The sequence below is a fragment of the Saccopteryx bilineata genome, chromosome 2 (genome assembly GCF_036850765.1).
Source record: "Saccopteryx bilineata isolate mSacBil1 chromosome 2, mSacBil1_pri_phased_curated, whole genome shotgun sequence".
Lineage (NCBI taxonomy): Eukaryota > Metazoa > Chordata > Mammalia > Chiroptera > Emballonuridae > Saccopteryx > Saccopteryx bilineata.
The window spans coordinates 169,677,357-169,697,505 of record NC_089491.1 but is presented as its reverse complement, the minus strand read 5'-3'; the positions used below and the strand labels follow the sequence as shown (position 1 = coordinate 169,697,505).

Sequence of the window (20,149 nt, the reverse complement as noted above, 5' to 3'; positions counted from 1 at the left end):
GGAATGAAAACAAAACCCAGCCAGTTGATGTAGACAGGTTTATGTAGTTCTACCGAACAGTTCAAACCCCAGCATTCACTTTTCTCAGAGTTACTTACCTACCCAAGACCCTGAGGCAAGCATCCCTGAGATAAGTAGACTACACTCTTCCATTAACTTCCCTACAACTTTTTGAAACAATTGCATCCTGAACATCCCCCCACCCCATCAAGGTACCTGTAAGAAATGGAGGCATATACCTCCATTTCTTCTGTTCTTGCTGAGGAGCCACTGAGCCACTTCACCCGCAGGTGTTGTAAAGTACCAAAGGCTACAGAATTAATATTAATATTTTGGGAGGCTTGAAGAACATTTTATTAATTTGGGTTAAGGTATGCAGAGAAATTGTGAGAATAGTCTCTGTACTGTGTGATTGGCATAACCAGGATGTCTCTTGGCATTGTATTGTAAATGCAAAGGGAAGGAAAACATGGATCCCCAGACATTCCACCACACCTGTGGGGAAGAGGGTGAATGGCCAGCTAGGTGCAGGGAGAGAAAAGCCAAAAAACAAACCTTTTTTTATAACTATGAGCCATTTGCGGGCATTTGTCCCCACGGAAACTACCTCTCCTATGTAAATGCGTGTAGTTAACACGTGTGACTCTGGACAGAGAGATAGCAGATGAACACTGGATAATATAGGAATGCTTTTTAATATGTAAAAGATATCTTTCTGCCATTGTGTTGACTTGTAAATTTTGTTTTCTCCAAAAGGATGTATGGCTTGCAAATTGAACACGATCCTATCATGTTAAAGGACATATGACTATAACCAATAGTGGTAAAGGGCTCCTAATTACAATTTTTGCTTCTGTACTTCCCACTTACAAAACTATAAAAACCAAGAAAAACAAAGGGCCAGCGCTCTCCTTCAGATTTCTGACGGAGTTGCCTCTTGGCCAAGCTAGACAATAAAGCTTTGGTGTGTAATCAACGGACCATGTTTGTGTCTTCAATGTTTTGGGTCCCTCTGGATTAGGCTTAACACTGCCCCAGCCCCTTCTCTCAACCCTTGGAAGCCTAGTGTCCTCCACTTTTCTCCATCTGCCTCGTGTGAGGGGTACTCCCTGCTTACCTACTCCCACAGAAACCTAGAACCATACATTTGACTGCATGAGGGTAAAGGCCAGAAACTTAAGGTCTTGTTTTCCTGTGCTTATCACAGTGGGTTGGAAGAGGAAGGTATAGGATGATGCCTCTTTTCCCCTCCCTATTTCTGCCATGCCCCAAAACTTAGACACAGCCACGTTCACTCACATTCATACACACAACGGCGAAGAGAGGTGGGGTGGGGAGGAAGGGAAGTTTGCACCAACCAGCTCATGAATGTAACTTGAAAGATTTCACACAGCAAAAGGCAAAAAAAAAAAAAAAAAAAAAAAAAAGAAGAAGAAGAAGAAAAGAAAAACACACATAAATTTAAAAATAAAGAAGTACATGCCCCTCCCCACAGTCTCTTTCTTCACCAAGGGGCTGGCTTAACCACTCCACATAGACCAAGAAACTTCCTACTGGAGCTTCCTCTATCCAATGGGCACTTTCACAGAGCCTGGGTCTTCAATTCAACAGGTTCCCCTGTGCCTTCTGGTTGTCCATTGGGGTCACTGGGTCTGGTACCCTTGAGAATAGACAGTCTCTCAGAAACACTCTTGAGCCGGGGGAAGAGGAGAAAGTCATAGAGGAGACTTGCCAGGCCCCCTCCAATGATTGGGCCCACCCAGTATACCTGTAAGAAGAAGAAAAGAGTATCAGGCTTGGGAAGAGGACCAAGAGCAAGGCTGCTCTTTTCCCAACTCCATTGATAGAAAAAAGACATAGTTTGGTACCATTTAAGGAAACAGACATACTTGAGTACATATTTGGGCACTATTTAAGCAGAAATCAGTGTTTGTTTGTGTGTGTTAAAATGAAAAACTATTCCACTGTCTGCACCTCAAAATTCACCATTTCTTTTCTGACTCATCAAATTACTCCTTTATCCCACACCTTCTTAGAACATGCATATTCTATTTGTTGTTGTTAGTTAGCACTAGTTTGTATATTACTTTGAAAAAATATTTAATTGTGATAAAATACACATAAAATTTACCATCTTAATAATTTCTAAGTGCACAGTTCAATAGTATTATGTATATTCATGTTGTTATGCAACAAATCTCCAGGATTTTTTCATCTTGCAAAATTGAAACTCTCTATATCCATTAAACCACAACTCCCCTTATCTGCTCTCCCCAACCCCTTTCAACTACTAGTTCTCTTTGTTTCAATGAATTTGACTACTCTAGCTATCACATATAAGTAGAATTATACAGTATTTGTCTTTTTGTGACTGGTTTATTTCATTAAGTATAATGTCCTCAAGGTTCATCCATGTTATAGCATATGACAGGATTTCTTTCTCTTCTAAGATTGAATACTAGTCCATCTTATGTATAAACTACATTTTGTTTATTCATTCATCTGTGAGGGACTCATGGGTTGCTTCCACCTTCTGGCTAATGTGAATAATGTGGCCATGAAAATGGGTGTACAGCTTTGGAAATGTTTTCCAATTATTTTCATGTATTTTCTGGCATATGGCCAAATGACACAAACAGCCAATTTACTGAGGACTTATTCCATACCAGATTCTGTGCTAAATATTTCTTTTCTTTTCTTTTTTCTTTCTTTAGCGAGAGAAGAAGGGTGGGGGAGACAGACAGACACAGAAAGGGAGAGAGATGAGAAGCATCAATTCTTTGTTGCAGTACCTTAGTTGTTCATTGTTGCTTTCTCATATGTGCCTTTACCTGGGTGCTCCAGCTGAGCCAGTGACCCCCTTGCTCAAGGCAACAACCAGCTCAAGCCAGAGACCTTGAGCTTCAAGCCAGTATGACCTTTGGGTTCAAGCCAGCAACCATGGGGTCATATCAATGATCCCACACTCAAGCCAGTGACTCTGTGCTCAAAATGGTGAGCCTGTCATCAAGCTGGCAACCTCGGAGTTTCAAACCTGGGTCCTAAGTGTCTGAGGCTGACACTCTATCCACTGTGCCACCACCTGGTCAGGCTGTGCTAAACATTTCTTACATATAACTTTCACACATACTTTCATAACACCTCATTTTATAGTAAAGAAACTGAGGTGCAAAATAATTGAGATCTTGCCATGGTCACATGATTTGTGCTCATACACATTTTGACCTCTGAAAAGAAAAATTTTTGTCTTCCTGTTCAGCTGTCTGCTCTGACAGTACTAGTTTTTGGAATCCAGTGGATATTTAGTAAAATTCCCTGACTAACCAGCAAAGGTATATCAGCAAGAGCCTCTCTTTCTAGCAAAATAATGAATCCTGCTCACACAGGCATCTCAAACTCTGTGACAGCCCACTTAGCTGAATGCTGGTAGAGTAGTCAATATATCGAGATGGAAAGCAGGACCCAAACCTGGAACCTGCTGTTTACACCCATCCAAGAGGGCTTCAGCTTCTTGCTCCTCTCCCCTCACTCACCCAGTGGTTGGTGAAGTTTCTGGTGAGAATGGCAGGAGCAAAGGAGCGGGCAGGGTTCATGCCTGCACCAGTATAATACATCTGCAAAAGACACAGTTGTAACTGAGACCATTCCCACCACTCTACCCAGCTTCTCTCCCCATAGCCCACAGGTCTCCGAGGGCTGAAATCTTGCCTCCAGTCAGCAGCAAGTAGCAAAGGACAACCACATGGGAGTCCCACAGTGGAGTGGAAGCACTGATGCCCCATTTGGGGACAGACTATGGATCTATAGGCTAAACCCCATGATGCATGCATTTCCACCTTGGGCTCAAGGAGGACTAGTTACAGCAGTCACAGAGAGAGGAATAAGCAGGGTTGATTCCTCTGTGCTGACTGATACAGAGGGAGGTGGGTAATGCTCATGTTTAATAGTCAGGTAGGTAGAAAGAAGCCTTAGTGTTGGGAAAGGTTTGGGGGCCCTGTAATCCTTAAATGAGATGTTGCTCCCCTCTCTTGCTTACCCCAAAGAGGTGCCCCAGGGTGAGGGAGAAGCCAACGGCCAAGGCCACAGAGCCCAGGCGGCCATTCCGCCTCTCATCATATGTGGCAAAGATACAGAGCACGAACTGCAGCGTCAGAAAGATCTCCACCATGGTAGCCTGGCCCACACTCACCCCAGGGTGCAACTAGGCAAAGGAAAAGAGAGGGAGCTCATTAGTGCTGGCAAAGTATAACCTCCTCAAGATTTCCAAGGCACCCCCCCCCCCCCCGCCTTATGGCAATAGTTTCCTGGGGATGAGGTATAATACAACCTTTCCCATAGTAACTATATATATTTCTTAATTTCTCCTAATGTTGGAAATAATTGCACCCAGTTTCACAAATGCAGAAACTGAGGCCCCATAAGTAAAATAAGTCTCCTCAAGAGCCTACAAGAAATTAGAAGAAAAGCTAGGACCAGAACTCAACTCAGGTTTCTTAATTCCTGTTCCAAGGCTCTATGCCTTCCTTAATCCTCCAAAGCACCCACTGATCCTCCCCACCCTGAAACACACACACACACACACACACACACACACACACACACACACACACACACACACTGTCCCAGACCCTGGGGGTAGTGGTCTACCTGCACCAGGCAGGGAGTCAGGGTACCAGGTTCCCTCAGCCCCACTCAGCTGATCATTACCGTGTTAAGTGCTAGGTTTCCTCGGACAGCAGGTGGGGTAACACTATACAGCACTGCAGCCCCAGCCACAGCTCCCAGGAGTTGGGCTGCAATATAGCAGAAGGCACGAAGCAGGGACATCTGGGAGCCCACAAGGAAAGCAAAAGTGACTGCAGGATTGACATGGGCTCCACTGATGTGGCCCACAGCCTGCACCAGCGTAGCAAGGGCCAGGCCAAAGGCTAGAGCCACCTGCAGGACGTGCAGGGGTCCAGGGGCCCAACGCAGTGAGGCTCCCAGCCCGAAGAAGACGTAGAAGAGAGTGGCAAAGAACTCAGCAAATATGGCCCTCCAGAAGGAGGCTGATCGCAGTTCCCACATGGCAGGGGGGATGGGCACAGTGCCTGGGTCCCTGATACCCCCCTGGCTTGATGTGGGTGAACAGTCCCCTTTATAGAGGACTCTTAATCCCTGGGAGGGGCAGGCTGAGGTGGCTGGCCCAGCCTCTTAACCCTTTCATAGCTGCAGAAGGCTGGGCCTACCCCCATGCATCTGATAAAGCTGCTGGATTTTCTCCTCCTTCATCAAGTGGGAGATGAGCAGAGTCATGGGTATAAAGGCAGGGGTAGGGTCAGGGCTGGAGAGGCTCTGAAAGGTAGAGACTAAGACCAGGGGGACTGGAGGAGTCCCTGTCTTTTCATGTCAAAATTGTAGTTCATAGTCCTCATTGACATCCATATTACAACACTTCTCAACTTTGCTTGGAAGGTCAGCCAAGCTGAGGGCACTTCACGGAGTATGAGACTGTGCTCCTGGGGGCTTCCAGGCCCTTCTGAGTTGGCCAGGGCTAAGGGTGGGGGTAGGGGTGAGGAATGGTGTTCAGCAGGGATGTTGGGTAACTAAAGAGAATTCTTTAGTCCTCTGGGATTAGAGGGCCTTCCCCCATTGGCTGGTTTGGGCTGGAATCTGTAGACCCTGCATCTCTGGGACAAGAATAGTTCTGCTGTGTCTGGCTTTCTCTGAGCCCAAATCCCCTGCCCCCACCCCTTGCCAGCACCTCCCTTTCCCAACCCTCAGCCTGGCCTTTTAAGCCACAGAGACAGACCGGGGGGGGGGGGGGGGGCGGGGGGGAGAAGCTATCTGCCACAGACAGGTTGGGAGTGGGGTTGGAGGGCTGGGGAGGGGGAAAGGTTTAAGTCTCAGCATCAGCTTGCACCTCATCTTTCCTAACTCACAAGGTCCCAGTAGCAGGTGCTGAGAGGAAGAAAACCGGGTCACGGCTAAGAAGTACGGAGAGGTTTTTCGTTTTTTAACAGAGACAGAGAGAGAGTCAGGAGTCAGAGAGAGGGATAGACGGGGACAGACAGACAGACAGGAATGGAGAGATGAAAAGCATTAATTATTAGTTTTTCGTTGTGCTTTGCGACACCTTAGTTGTTCATTGATTGCTTTCTCATATGTGCCTTGACTGCAGGCTTAGTAACCCCTTGCTCGAGCCAGCGACCTTGGGTCCAAGTCGGTGAGCTTTTGCTCAAACCAGATGAGCCCGCGCTCAAGCTGGCAACCTCGAGGTCTCGAACCTGGGTCCTTCTGCATTCCAGTCCGACACTCTATCCATTGCACCACCGCCTGGTCAGGCAGTAAGGGGAGGTTTTTTTGTTTGTTTGTTTGTTTTTTATTAATTTTAGAGAGGAGGGAGAGACAGACAGACAGACAGAAAGGAGGAGCAGGAAGCATAACTCCCATATGTGCCTTGACCAGGCAAGCCCAGGGTTTTGAACCGGCGACCTCAGTGTTTCCAGGTTGACACTTTATCCACTGCGCCACCACAGGTCAGGCAGTAAGGGGAGGTTTTAATGCCTCCTAATATGGCTGTGATCAGGACACCGGAGTCCTAACTCTTGGTCCTTTGGGAAAGGTTGGGGTGGAGTGTCTGGGGAAACAGGCCAGTCAAAAGAGAGAAAAAGACAAGATGGGGAAAGAAAGCTGGAAGAAAGAGGTTCAGCTGCTTTGGCTTGGTGAGGGGCTTGGAATCTAGGAGTGGGGGCTGTGTGGGGGAGGGAGAAGGCAGAATGAGACACACCAGCAGGCTCCACAATCTCCACATTGTGACAAGTCAAAAAGGCCTCAAGCTTTTCTTATGAGGCACCAGAAAACAAAAATTTGAAGGGCAGGCCTGCAATATTGGTGCCCAGCATCAGTCCCATGCAGTACACTTGTGGGGAGGGAGTAGAGACACAGATCAGGGCTTATGCCTTCCTCCTCCTCCGATATCCAGCTTGGGCATGGACACAAAGAGTTACAGCAAAGGTGGAGGGCCCACCCAACTCATCCATATACAGGAAGAGTTGCTGAGAACAGGTCAGAGTACCCCAAGGGTACTAGAGCCTCCAATTTCACAGAAGAGGAACAACCCATCAGAGGCCCTTGGAGTCTCTTGTGTTTTGGAAACCCAATCAATCTCCTGAATTCTGGCCCTGTAAACCTTGCTGCATCTCACCCAGTGATGCTCTCAGATGCCAGTCGTCACTGCTGGACCCAGAGAATGCACACTGTTCTGGGTGCTTTTGCAAAAGGACCCCTGGACAGGAGTGAGGTGGTACATCATGGTGTTAAGAGCACAGACATTAGCCACAGATACTTTGGTTCAGATATGGATGAAAAAACAAAGGGACAGAACTAGCTATCACGGCTTGTGGGAGTGTAAATTGGGATAATCACTTTGGAATACAGTATAGCACCATCTTGTAAAAATAAACACATACTTGTACTTTCTGACCCAGGAATTTCACTTCTCACTTTTATAGAAGAGAAACTTTTCTATACCTCTACCAGGAGACATGCGCAGGAATGTTTAGAGCAGCACTGTTCACAATAGCAAAAAACTTGAAGCAATCCAAGTGCCCATTGACAGGAAAATAGGTGAATAAACAATGGCCCGACCAGGCGGTGGCGCAGTGGATAGAGCATAGCCTGGGAGGCAGAGAACCCAGGTTTGAAACCTTGAGGTCACTGGCTTGAGCATGGGTTCATCTGGCTTGACTGCAGGCTCACCAGCCTGAGCACGGGGGGAGGGGAGTGGTCACTGGCTTGAGCGTGGGATCACAGACATGACCCCATGGTCCTTAGCTTGAGCCTAAGGTCACTGGCTTGAAGCTCAAGGTTACTGGCTTGAGCAAGGGGTCAGTTGCTCTGCTGTAGCTCCCCCCAACTCATCAAGGCACATATGAGAAAGTAATCAGTAAAGAACTAAGGTGCCCCGGCCCTGGCCGGTTGGCTCAGTGGTCGAGCGTTGGCCTGGCGTACAGAAGTCCTGGGTTCGATTCCTGGTCAGGGAACACAGGAGAAGTGCCCATCTGCTTCTCCACCTCTCTCCCTCTCCTTCCTCTCTGTCTCTCTCTTCCCCTCCCGCAGCCAAGGCTCCATTGGAGCAAAGTTTGCCCGGACGCTGGGGATGGCTCTGTGGCTTCTGCCTCAGGCGCTAGAATGGCTCTGATTGCTGCAGAGCAACGCCCAAGATGGGCAGAGCATTGCCCCCTGGTGGGCATGCCGGGTGGATCCTGGTCGGGCGCATGCGGGAGTCTGTCTGACTGCCTCCCCGTTTACAACTTCGGAAAAATACAAAAAAAAAAAAAAAAAGAACTCAGGTGCCCCAATGGAGAATTGATGCCTCTCATCTCTCTCCCTTCCTGTCTGTCTGTCTCTATTTGTCCCTCTCTCTGACTCTTTCTCTGACTCTGTCAAAACAAACAAACAAACAAACAAACAAACAAACAAACAATGGTATGACCCTGGCCAGTGGCTCAGTGGATAGAGTGTCGGCCCAGCAAATGGATATCTTGGGTTTGATGTTTACTCAGGGCACACAGGGGAAGCGACCATCGGCTTTTCTCCCCTCCATCTCCCACTTCTTTCCCTCTTCCCTGCCTGCAGCCAGCGGCTTGATTGGTTCAAGCATGGCCCAGGTGCTGAAGATAGTTTGGTTGGAGCACATCAACCTCGGGTGCTAAAAATAGCTTGGTACTCATCAGCCCCAGATGGAGTTGCGGGGTGGATCCCGGTTGGGGCGCATGCAGGAGTCTGCCTCACTATCTTCCCTCTTCTCATTTAAACAAAACAAAAACAAACAAACAGACAACAAAGAAAAAACAATGGTATGTCCACACAACAAAATATTATTCAGCAGTCAAAATGAGTGAATCACCATAGTGACAATAATAGAGATGAATCTTAGCAATAAAATATCAAGAAAAAAAATAGTCCCAGAAGACTATACTGTACATGGTATAATAACCTTTTTAGAACAAAAAATTCTAAAATGAAAATATGCTTTTCAAAATACTATAGATGATGCCTGACCAGGTGATGGTTCAGTGGCTAGAACATCGACCTGGAATGCTGAGGACTCAGGTTTGAAACCCCGAGGTTGCCGGCTTGAGTGCAGGCTTACCAGCTTGAGCGCGGGGTTGCCAGCTTGAGCATGGGATAATAGACATGATCCCATGGTTGCCGGCTTGAGCCCAAGGTTGCTGGCTTAAGTTCAAGGTCACTGGCTTGAGCAAGGGGTCACAGGCTCGTCTAGAGCTCCCCAACTTAAGGCATGTATGAGAGGCAATCAATGAATAACTAAAGTGATGCAACTATGAGTTGATGCTTCCCCACTCTCTCTCTCTCTCTCTCTCTATCTCTCTCTCACACACACAAAGAGAATACTACAGATAAGATGAAACTACACACAAAAAAGAAAACAAAAACTGATGAACACAGGATTCAGAATGGTGTTTACCTTTAGTTAGGAGAGGCAAAGAGATGGAGAAGGATATTTATGCATATATGTGTAGATTTGGGTGACTGTTAAGGTTCTAGTTTTTCTTGTGAGTGGATGGTTAATAATGATGATTAATTATTATCTAGAAAAAAACCAAGAAAGTGAGAGCCATATATAGGACAATGAGGAGGGGATGTCATGAGGAATAGTATTCTGTTCACGTGAAATCCATTAAGTACAGCAGCAACAACAAAAATCGTGACTTACCACTCTGGCCTCAGAATCTATCCACTGTAGAAACTTTAAGCAAAGGGGCTATATCAAGTCACTCAAATTCTTGAGTTGCTCACCCAACCTTATTGGTCTATAAGCTTCACATTGAAGGTCGTTTAATAAGATGCACAGAGCAGGGGTGCTCCCTTTTTTGTGCCTTCCTTAAAGTCTTATCAGCTATCCACCTCATTATCTACCTAGAGTCACCCTACTAAGGGAGTGGGACTGCTGTTAACCTGACCAACTGGGCTGCAACCACCTAGGGGCAGTGCCAGGTAGAAAACGACCAAGTCCAGGATCATTGTTGTGCTTAGGGCCAAGACATAGAACACTGTTGGAGTGGATCAAGTCAATGGGCACAGAGCAGTGCCAGAGTTAGGGCTGGATTTATCTGGGTCCCATTGACCTCCTCAAAAACTATGCCAGCATCACCACTACAAGCTCTCCAGTCAAGGGGTGAGGAGCTGTGCCTGCTACAGAGCTCCGACTGGGGCATGAGGCCCCAAAGACATTCCCTGCAAAGATCAGGATGTCCAGGCCTTTAGTTAGCAGCTCTCTCCAAAGCCACCAGCTCTGTAGGTCCTGGGGGGAGAAAGGGGAAGGGGAGGCAAGATTAAGCTGTCTGCTGGCAGTGTCTGTCCCACTCTCCTCACTGATTTCCCACCCCTCTTCTTATCTCTCTCTGTGTTTTCCTCCCTCTTAATGAACTCTCCCAACCAAGCCTCAGCCTCTTCATTCTGCACCTATGCCTCCCAAACACCTGATGTGAGAGGGAGGAATAAGAACTAAAGCAGTGGTCCCCAACCCCCGGGCCGCGGACCGGTACCGGTCTGTGGGCCATTTGATACCGGTCCGCAGAGAAAGAATAAATAACTTACATTATTTTTGTTTTATTTATATTTAAGTCTGAACGATGTTTTATTTTTAAAAAATGACCAGATTCCCTCTGTTACATCTGTCTGAGACTCACTCTTGACGTTTGTCTCTGTCACGTGATACATTTATCCATCCCACCCTAAAGGCCGGTCCGTGAAAATATTTTCTGACATTAAACCGGTCCGTGGCCCAAAAAAGGTTGGGATCCACTGAACTAAAGGACAGAATAAGGGAGTGGTCAGAGAATAAGCCGCCACTTGGTGGACTGGGATTTAACAGCAAAGAAGAGGAAAGGTCTTAGTTTCAATAGGAGAAGAATGGAGTGTATAGAAAAAGATGGTGATTTCTCCTCTCCACCTGAATCTTATCTCCCAGATCCCTGGTCGGCAAACCGCAGCTTGCGAGCCACACGCGGCTTTTTGGGCCCTTGAGTGTGGCTCTTCCACAAAATACCACATGCGGGCGTTACCTCGATAAGGAATGTACCTACCTATATAGCTTAAGTTTTAAAATTTTGGCTCTCAAAAGAAATTCCAATTGTTGTACTGTTGATATTTGGTTCTGTTGACTAATGAGTTTACCGACCACTGTCCCAGATCATCATTTTTCCAACCTAGTCAAGAGTTTTTGTTGGGTGTCCTACTCCAGTTTGGAGACTGCTTTTCTAGGTCTAGGTGAGAGGAGTTGAGAGGTGAGGAGCAAGTGTTTCAGGTGTCTTCCCAGGAGAAAGAGGCAGCCAGAGAGAGGAGAGCTCTACTCCTGTGATCAGGGAACACCTATTGTTTCCTGCAGCCAATAGAGAGGCACCTCATCTGCAACCTGCCACCTTTATACTCACTCAGTGCCCTCTCCAAGGAGCCTTGGATATTTGTACTTACACGTTATCCTATCTAGGCATCCACTCTCTCCAGCCTTGGCTCTTCTCTTTCCTACTAGGCTCTCGCTTCCTCTTTCACCCTTGGACCCCAGGATCACTGAAGGGCAGGAGCTTACAATGGTTTATGTCAACCTGAGGCACTTCCAGGGAAGGCAAGGTAAGAGCATCCCCATCACTCACCAGAAACAGAGTAAACCAATGAGGAGGTGCCAATGCTAGACTGACAACTGGGCCACTGGAATCTGCAAAGGAAAGTGCCTTTAAGTCAGGGGACCCCAAACTATGGCCCACAGGCCGCATGCAGCCCCCTGAGGCCATTTATCTGGCCCCCGCCACACTTCTGGAAGGGGCACCTCTTTCATTGGTGGTCAGTGAGAGGAGCATAGTTCCCATTGAAATACTGGTCAGTTTGTTGATTTAAATTTACTTGTTCTTTATTTTAAATATTGTGTTTGTTCCCATTTTGCTTTTTACTTAAAAATAAGATATGTGCAGTGTGCATAGGGATTTGTTCATAGTTTTTTTTATAGTCCAGCCCTCCAACGGTCTGAAGGAGAGTAAACTGGCCCCTGTATAAAAAGTTTGGGGACCCCTGCTTTAAGGAATTGCCTGGAAATGCAGGGGATTCGTAGGGTCAATATGCTTGAAATTATCCAGGACACACCCCAGTCCATCTTGGCTTTCTTTTCTGGTTTACTATCACTCTATTGCATTCTTGGATTTGGGGTTCTTTTCAGGATTTGCAAAAATGTTTTGCTCTAGATTCTCCACCTTTCTCTCTTCTGGCCTTAAGTAAGTATACAGACATTTTTGAAGTTTTTTCCACTAGAAACTATGATAATGGAGAAAAAGGATTTGTAAAATAACAAACATGGAGTAGTTACAAAGTTATTTTAAATCTTAGGGCTTGTAGTAGTAATTATCCTGGAGTCTCATCTATATCTACACTTGATAGGCTTCTTTCTCAAAAGAAAGAGAGAGAGAGAGAGTAAGGGAGAGAGATGAGAAGCATCAACTAGTTTTGTGTCACTAGTTGTTCACTGATTGTTTCTCATAGGTGCCTTGGTTGGGGAGGGCTCAAGCCAAGCTAATGACCCCCTTGCTCAATTCACTGACCTAGGGCTCAAGTCAGTGACCATAGGATCATGTTGATGATCTTTTCCTCAAGTCAGTGATCCTGTGCTCAAGCTGGACAAGCCTGTGCTCAAGCCAAGGACCTCATGTTTCAAACCTCAGACCTCAGCATCCTAGCTTGATGCTCTATCCACTGTGCCAATACTGGTCAGGCTGAATTATCTCTTGATTACTAAGAATCAGTTTTTTTACCTCTTTATATTCCTGGGGCTTGTGGGAACATGCTGTGAAAACATGCAGAGTTAGGATAACAATCAGAGACAGCGAGGCACCCTAGGGCAAAAGCCTTGAGCAGACGAGAGCCCAGGGGCCTCTCTGACCCCTGGACAGATAGAATGCAATAGAGTGATAGTAAAACAGTGCATGCTGGAAATAGCAAAGCAGCAGGAGAAGATTTAGCAACAACAAAAAATCTTTAGGCTCTCAGAACAGAGATTAAGAGTCAGCATGTTCCGGCCTGACCTGTGGTGGCACAGGGGATAAAGTGTCGACCTGGAAATGCTGAGATCGCCGGTTCAAAACCCTGGGCTTGCCTGGTCAAGGCACACATGGGAGTTGATGCTTCCAGCTCCTCCCCCCTTCTCTCTCTCCTCTCTCTCCCTCTCTGTCTTTCTCTCTCCCTCTCTCTGTCCTCTCTAAAAATGAATAAATAAAATTAAAAAAAAAAGATCCAGCATGTTCCTTGTACTTTAAATTCACCCCCTGAAAACTTCTTCTTTCTGCTTCCTTGAGTTATTTGTACTGGCTAATGAATATCTGAGTGAGGCTGGGGACAGGACTTTAGTCCTTTGATCTGCTGACCAGGACTGTTGCTTCTGCTTGGCCCCTCAGTGTATTTCATCTGGTCTCTGAGTAGTTTTTTTTATTTTTTTATTTTTTTAAGACTTTATTTATTCATTTTAGAGAGGAGAGAGAGAGAGAGAAGGGAGGAACAGAAAGCTTCAACTCCCATATGTGCCTTGACCAGGCAAGCCCAGGGTTTTGAACTAGCGATCTCAGAGTTCCAAGTCAACGCTTTATCCACTGCGCCACCACAGGTCAGGCTGAGTAGTTTTTTATTGCCATAAGTAGTGGTGCCCTGTGTGAGGAATGGGAACCAAACAGCAGATTTGCTACTCAGAGTAGTTTTTTGTCATCACGACAGGGGCTAGTGACCCAAAGTTTATTCCATACATTGATAAAGAAGGTGGCATAGGTAGCATGGTCCATACTACTAGAAATCAAGTGAGTCTTTTAAGCTCAGGGAATCTTTAGGCAGAGCTATTTGTCTTGCTTCATTTCTCTACAGTGGGTACCATGTGACTGATTACAATAGCCACCTCTGAAGTTGTCCAGGACTGATTCACTGTTGTGGACCGTAAATGGCAAAAAGCCATTGTAGATTCGAGGCTTAGCAAAAGGCTAAGTTCTCCCTCCCCTTCACCTCCATATTTGGCTTTGATGCTGAGTATTTGCACCCACTCCACTTGCTTCCTTGGGTTGCTGGAAGCAATATACATGCCCTTCCTCTGACTCTTTGTTTGTTTTCAGATGTTGGGAGATTTCACTAATGCATCCTGTTTTATGCCTTGGGAGAGTTCCTGTCTTAGCCTTGGATGTGCAACTTTGTATCAGGGTCCTTGATTTGCATATGCCTATATAATAAAGTGAACTGGGGCTATGGGGCACTCGGATACTGCCAGGCATTTTGAAGAGTCCTCCCAGTCCCATCGTTTTTGTTTTTGATAGATATGTGTATTCCAAACTGCCTTCTTGATGTTCCGCTTATCTGTCAGACCTCACCCTTACTGGACTATTGCCCCTGAGACAGAGAAATTCCAAGAAGCTGACAAGCCGCCCCAAGGAGGGGCTCCAGACATACAGGACTTTTGATTCAACACCCACATGCTTGAAGCCCCCCCAAGGAGGAGCATTCCGGACATACCAGGACTTTTGCCTCAGTATCCCCTCAGGCTCTCCTATATAACTCGCCCCTAGTCTGTAACCGGCGCTCTTCTCCCCAAGAGAAGTGCCCGGCAGGGTTCCTTTCTTCCTTTCAATAAAGCCTATTACTCTGGTCTTTTGGACTCCCATGGATTCCAACATTTGGTGCCAAAACCCGGGACAGGGTACTAACTGTCTGGACGATCCCTCTTTGCTGTCCAAACTTACAACCAGGGAAGCAACGGGCAGCGGCAGCTCGTCCTGGGCTTACTCCCTGATTCTGTTTGGACGTGTAATTGTAGGTCGATTGGCCAGCAGTCTAACCCTGTCCTGAATCCCTGCTGGACCAGAAAGGTAAGGAGTTTCTCCCTTTTCCTTCCCCGATTGGCCTCCAAATTTCTCTCTAAAAATACCCCTTCCTGGTCGTACGGTTTTCCCTGACATGCCTCACGTTTTGAGGGGTTTGACTTTCAGGCTCAGTGGACTGCACAGAAGACTAGGCGCCTAGCCAAACCTATCCACTCTCTCGGACTTCTTGTCCTCGGAGCTCCCTGACAGGTGGTGATGACCTCTATCAGGGACGACTCCCCCACACGGAGATTCTCTCCTCTTGGGACAGTGACAAAATGCGGGGACGCCCCCTCTTGCTCACCTGTCTCCACTATGGGCTCTTCAGAGTCTAAGCCTTTCGACCAGACCCCTCTAGGATGTCTCATAAAAAACCTCACCAAACTCGGTCTCTCAGACCTCAAACCGAAGAAATTAATCATCTTCTGTAACACAGCATGGCCTCAGTACTGACTAGACAATAACTCCCATTGGCCTGAAAACAGGACATTCGATTACAATATCCTAAGAGATCTTGACAATTTCTGCCACCGGACGGGGAGGGCATCAGAAATTCCTTATGTGTAGGCTTTCTTCTCCCTTCTCTCCTGTCCTTAATTTCTATGCCTTCTGTTCTACACGCAGGCTGTTTTTGGCCAAAGAAACCTCACCTCATTCACCTGCAATACCACACTCTCTCTTTCTCCTCTCCTGCTGGCCAGGGGCCTCTCCCTTCTCCACAGTATTCTTAAACCCCTCCTCCTTCCTTACAGATGGACAGCTCTGTCCCTTTTTTTTCTTTGACCCATTCCCCCACTCCACCGGCTTCGGCTGTTTTTTTTTTTTTCTTCTTCAGCACATCCTTACCCCTCCTTAGGGACTGACTGTGCCTTCCAATACCCCTCGCCCTCTCCCCTCTCCTCAGAACTCTAAATCCTTTTGACTCCTCTGACCACATGGTGCCACACCAACACTTTAATCTCCTCCTCCTCCTCCTGCAGATTCTGACCCTCCTTCTTTCCATCCAGCTGCTCACACTGTCCATCTGTCTGCTTTCTCTCTTCCTCCCCTCTATGCTGGCAACTCCCTGCCATCTCGAAAAACTTAAAAAAAACAAAATCATCTATTGAACTGTGTGAGTGAATAATCCGTCTTGTCTCATTGTTTGTCAGAAAATATCTCTAGTATAATTTGAATTGAAACAAGTAAAGTGCGCTCATTTAAATTTCTTAATTCATAATATGTGAAGTCTTTGTTTAATGTGTAACAGTGTCTGTTTCTAAGGCAGGGGTCCCCAAACTACGGCCCGTGGGCCGCATGCGGCCCCCTGAGGCCATTTATCCGGCCCCCGCCGCACTTCCAGAAGGTGCACCTCTTTCACTGGTGGTCAGTGAGAGGAGCACATTGACCATCTCATTAGCCAAAAGCAGGCCCATAGTTCCCATTGAAATACAGGTCAGTTTGTTGATTTAAATTTACTTGTTCTTTATTTTAAATATTGTATTTGTTCCCATTTTGTTATTTTACTTTAAAATAAGATATGTGCAGTGTGCATAGGGATTTGTTTACAGTTGTTTTTTTTATAGTCTGGCCCTCCAACGGTCTGAGGGACAGTGAACTGGCCCCCTGTGTAAAAAGTTTGGGGACCCCTGTTCTAAGGCCTTAAACCAATAATTACCTACCTCTTAAACCAGGCTTACTCATCCCCACGGACTCTCTCTGCAATACCCCCATCCTTCCTGTTTGAAAACCTTCAGGGGCTTATTGCCTCGTACAAGCCTTACACCTAATCAGTGAGGCAGTAATTCCCCTCCATCCAGTAGTCCCTAATTTCTATAAGTTACTGTCACGCATTCCACTCACTTCATGGTTCTAGACCTCAAGAATGCCTTCTTTACCATTCCTCTACACCAGGGGTCTCAAACTTGCGGCCCGCAGGCTGCATGCGGCCCGCCGAACAATTTTGTGCGGCCCGCAGACTAATCCACGAAGTTCAAAATATTTTGGATAAAATTAAGTAAGCCCGTGGATTAGTCTGCAGGCCGCACAAAATTGTTCGGTGGGCCGCATGCGGCCCACAGGCCGCGAGTTTGAGACCCCTGCTCTACACCCTGACTTTTACTTTCTGTTTGCCATTACCTGGACACTAATGCAGCCCAGCAATTTACCTGGATTGTCTTACCCCAGGGGATCAGAAATAACCCACGCCTGTTTCGGCAGGCACTAGCTCAGGATTTAACATCATGCAATCTCAAAATTAGTACTCTCTTACAATATGTAGATGATCTACTTCTCTGCAGCCCCTCCCTGCCTGCCTCACGGAGACACATCACCACCCTTCTTAACTTCCTCACTATGAAGTGATATCGTGTCTTCTCTGCTAAGGCTCAACTTTATTCTCAGTCCCTAGTCTATCTAGGCATCGTCCTAACCCTCACCACCTGAGGTCTCACCCTAGATCAAACTCAGACCCTCCACAGTCTCCAACCACCTACCACCACAGATCAAATCTTTTCTTTCCTCAGTCTAATAGGCTTCTTTAAACACTGAATTCCCAATTTTGCTCTTAGTCAAGCCCCTCAGTGAGATCTTCTGAGCATGGCTTTTAAGGTCTATAATGACCAAGGAAGTAACGGAAAAGGCAAATGAGGCCCAAAATAAGTCAGGAAACACCAGCTTTTGGCTCCTGCATCCTAAAGGGCTTCATAGGATTCCATCAGGGCCCTACTTCAAGAGTGGAAAAAAGGTCATTGAACTGAAGCCTGCCAGGCTTTCCAGCCCCATCAAGGGACACACCTCTGCTGTGGAAAGAGGGACATGAGAAGGTAAGCTGCCCCCTTGCTCCATGGAGGGAGGGTTCAGTCTCTTCTAGCCCTGCTCCAGCTACCTGTGACCTGACCTTGCCCAACATGCTGGGAATTGCCACTGAAGGCCCAAGGACATCGTTCAGGAGCCTAAGGTATTTCTTCCAGATAGCAAATAATCTAATCTCATTTCTTATAAACAAAAGGGCCATCTACCATGCCTCCCTTGAATATTTAAGTCTTATTTATCCCTCAAAGATCTCTACTGTGGGTATCGACAGTCTGAGTTTGTTGTTTTATTTAATGTATAACATCTCCTTTGTTCCTCTTGTCTCAATGCCCCATGCCTATTATAGGCTGGGAACTGCTGCTAATTCCAGCTAGAAGCAGTAGTCACTAGGACTTAAGCTCTAACTGCAAAGTATAGAAATATAACCACCCTTTCCCTAAGTACTTGCAGAATTTATAGGTTACTCAGAAAACTGTTCAAAGACTGTCCAAGAGGCACTTCCAGCATTACATCACCCAGTGACTGACTTTCACATGGACAGGTCCAAACACTGTGATCCTGACAACTCCCACTGCTGCTAAAATAGAAAAACGGCATGCCTTACTCCAACCACACACCTGAAGCTGGTTGGTCTACGTATGGCAAATATATGAAAAAACTAAGGACTCTTTTAGTCAGGCTTTGGGAAAAGGGAAACTAGGATAAAAAGAAAATCAACTTAATTATCACTAAAGGTTAAAGATTTTTAAATCAAGAGTTCTGACTAGAAAGGAATTGTATGGTTTTGATAATAGAAGGTATAAGGTGCCCTGGCCGGTTGGCTCAGCGGTAGAGCGTCAGCCTAGCGTGCGGAGGACCCGGGTTTGATTCCCGGCCAGGGCACATAGGAGAAGCGCCCATTTGCTTCTCCACCCCTCCGCCGCGTTTTCCTCTCTGTCTCTCTCTTCCCCTCCCGCAGCCAAGGCTCCATTGGAGCAAAGATGGCCCGGGCGCTGGGGATGGCTCTGTGGCCTCTGCCTCAGGTGCTAGAGTGGCTCTGGTCGCAACATGGCGACGCCCAGGATGGGCAGAGCATCGCCCCCTGGTGGGCAGAGCATCGCCCCTGGTGGGCGTGCTGGGTGGATCCCGGTCGGGCGCATGCGGGAGTCTGTCTGACTGTCTCTCCCTGTTTCCAGCTTCAGAAAAATGAGAAAAAAAAAAAATAGAAGGTATAAGGTATAGAAATACTTTTGATTCAAAAAAAGGCACTGGCCGGTTGGCTCAGTTGTAGAGCATTGGCCTGGCGTGCAGGAGTCCCAGGTTCGATTCCTGGCCAGGGCACACAGGAGAAGCACCCATCTGCTTCTCCACCCCTCCCCCTCTTCTTCCTCTCTGTCTTTCTCTTCCCCTCCTGCAGCCGAGGCTCCATTGGAGCAGAGTTGGCCCAGGCGCTGGGAATTAGAATGGCTCTGGTTGCAACAGAGCTACGCCCCAGATGGGCAAAGCATGGCCCCTGGTGGGCGTGCCAGTTGGATCCTGGTCAGGCACATGCGGGAGTCTGTCTGACTGCCTCCCCATTTCCAACTTCAGGAAAAAAAAAAAAAGGAAAAGCAAGTTGTCATGAAGGCCAGTTATTTCTGGATAAGAAAGCGCATGAAAGCTGAAGGTTTAACTAAGTTGTAGAAGGTTTGTGCAGGTTGTAGGAGATTTGTACCGAGAAAAAAGAAGTTATACAGTCAGAAAACTGATTTTAAAGGAATGTTTAACCAGTCACCTAGCTAACAATCCTCTACTCTTCCCACTTATTGGGATGACTCTTTCCACTACCCTGACCATCTGGAGCTCAGAAACAGACAAACAAAACCAACTCCTTGTCCTTCCATTCTCTATTCACCTCTCAACCTGCCTTAACCAATCAGGTGCTTTCTACTCATGTGGGACCACAAGTATATGTATCTCCTTACTAATTGTACAGAAACCTGTACCCTAATTTGTCTCACCCCAAATATCAATCTAATCCCACCCCATGAGTCTCTTCCAGTTCCTAATACACTATCCGTCAATTTAAGGACCAAACGAGCTATACAGGTAATTTCTCTTCTTGTTGCTTTAAAATTTTCTATAAAAGTAGGTCTAGGGGCAGAGGGACTGGCTACTTCCCTGTCTTATTCCTATTTGCTCTCTCTCTCTCTCTCTCTCTGAAGCCCAGCGAATTCGTAAACATGGAATCAGTGGTTTCACACAAACTGGGCGTCTTACTATTACCTTTCATTAGTCCACTCACTCTCCTATTTACTTTTCTAACTATTAAACCCTGCCTCTTACGTTTGTTTACTAGTTTCTTACAGAACCACATGCAGACCTTCGCCAATCAGAAAATTGGAAAAATCTACCTAACCCTACACACCAACCCTGAAACCTGCCCTTGTGAAACAGAAAAATCTGAAACCCTATATCAGCAAACCTCCTAAATCCTATCTTTCAACCCCTAC

The 20,149-nt window shown here is 46.6% G+C and overlaps 1 protein-coding gene across 1 annotated transcript; it reads right to left on the bottom strand.

Annotated features, from left to right (window-relative positions):
• Positions 1 to 24: 24 nt before the first annotated feature.
• MIP (major intrinsic protein of lens fiber) lies at positions 25 to 5,098 on the bottom strand. The gene is made up of 4 exons (XM_066258400.1): positions 4,708 to 5,098; positions 4,037 to 4,201; positions 3,534 to 3,614; positions 25 to 1,768 (listed from the first exon to the last, which is right to left on the bottom strand). The coding sequence occupies exons 1-4, from the start codon at positions 5,065 to 5,067 to the stop codon at positions 1,583 to 1,585; spliced, it is 792 nt and encodes a 263-aa protein (XP_066114497.1). The 5' UTR covers positions 5,068 to 5,098; the 3' UTR covers positions 25 to 1,582.
• Between the last annotated feature and the right edge of the window lie 15,051 nt (positions 5,099 to 20,149).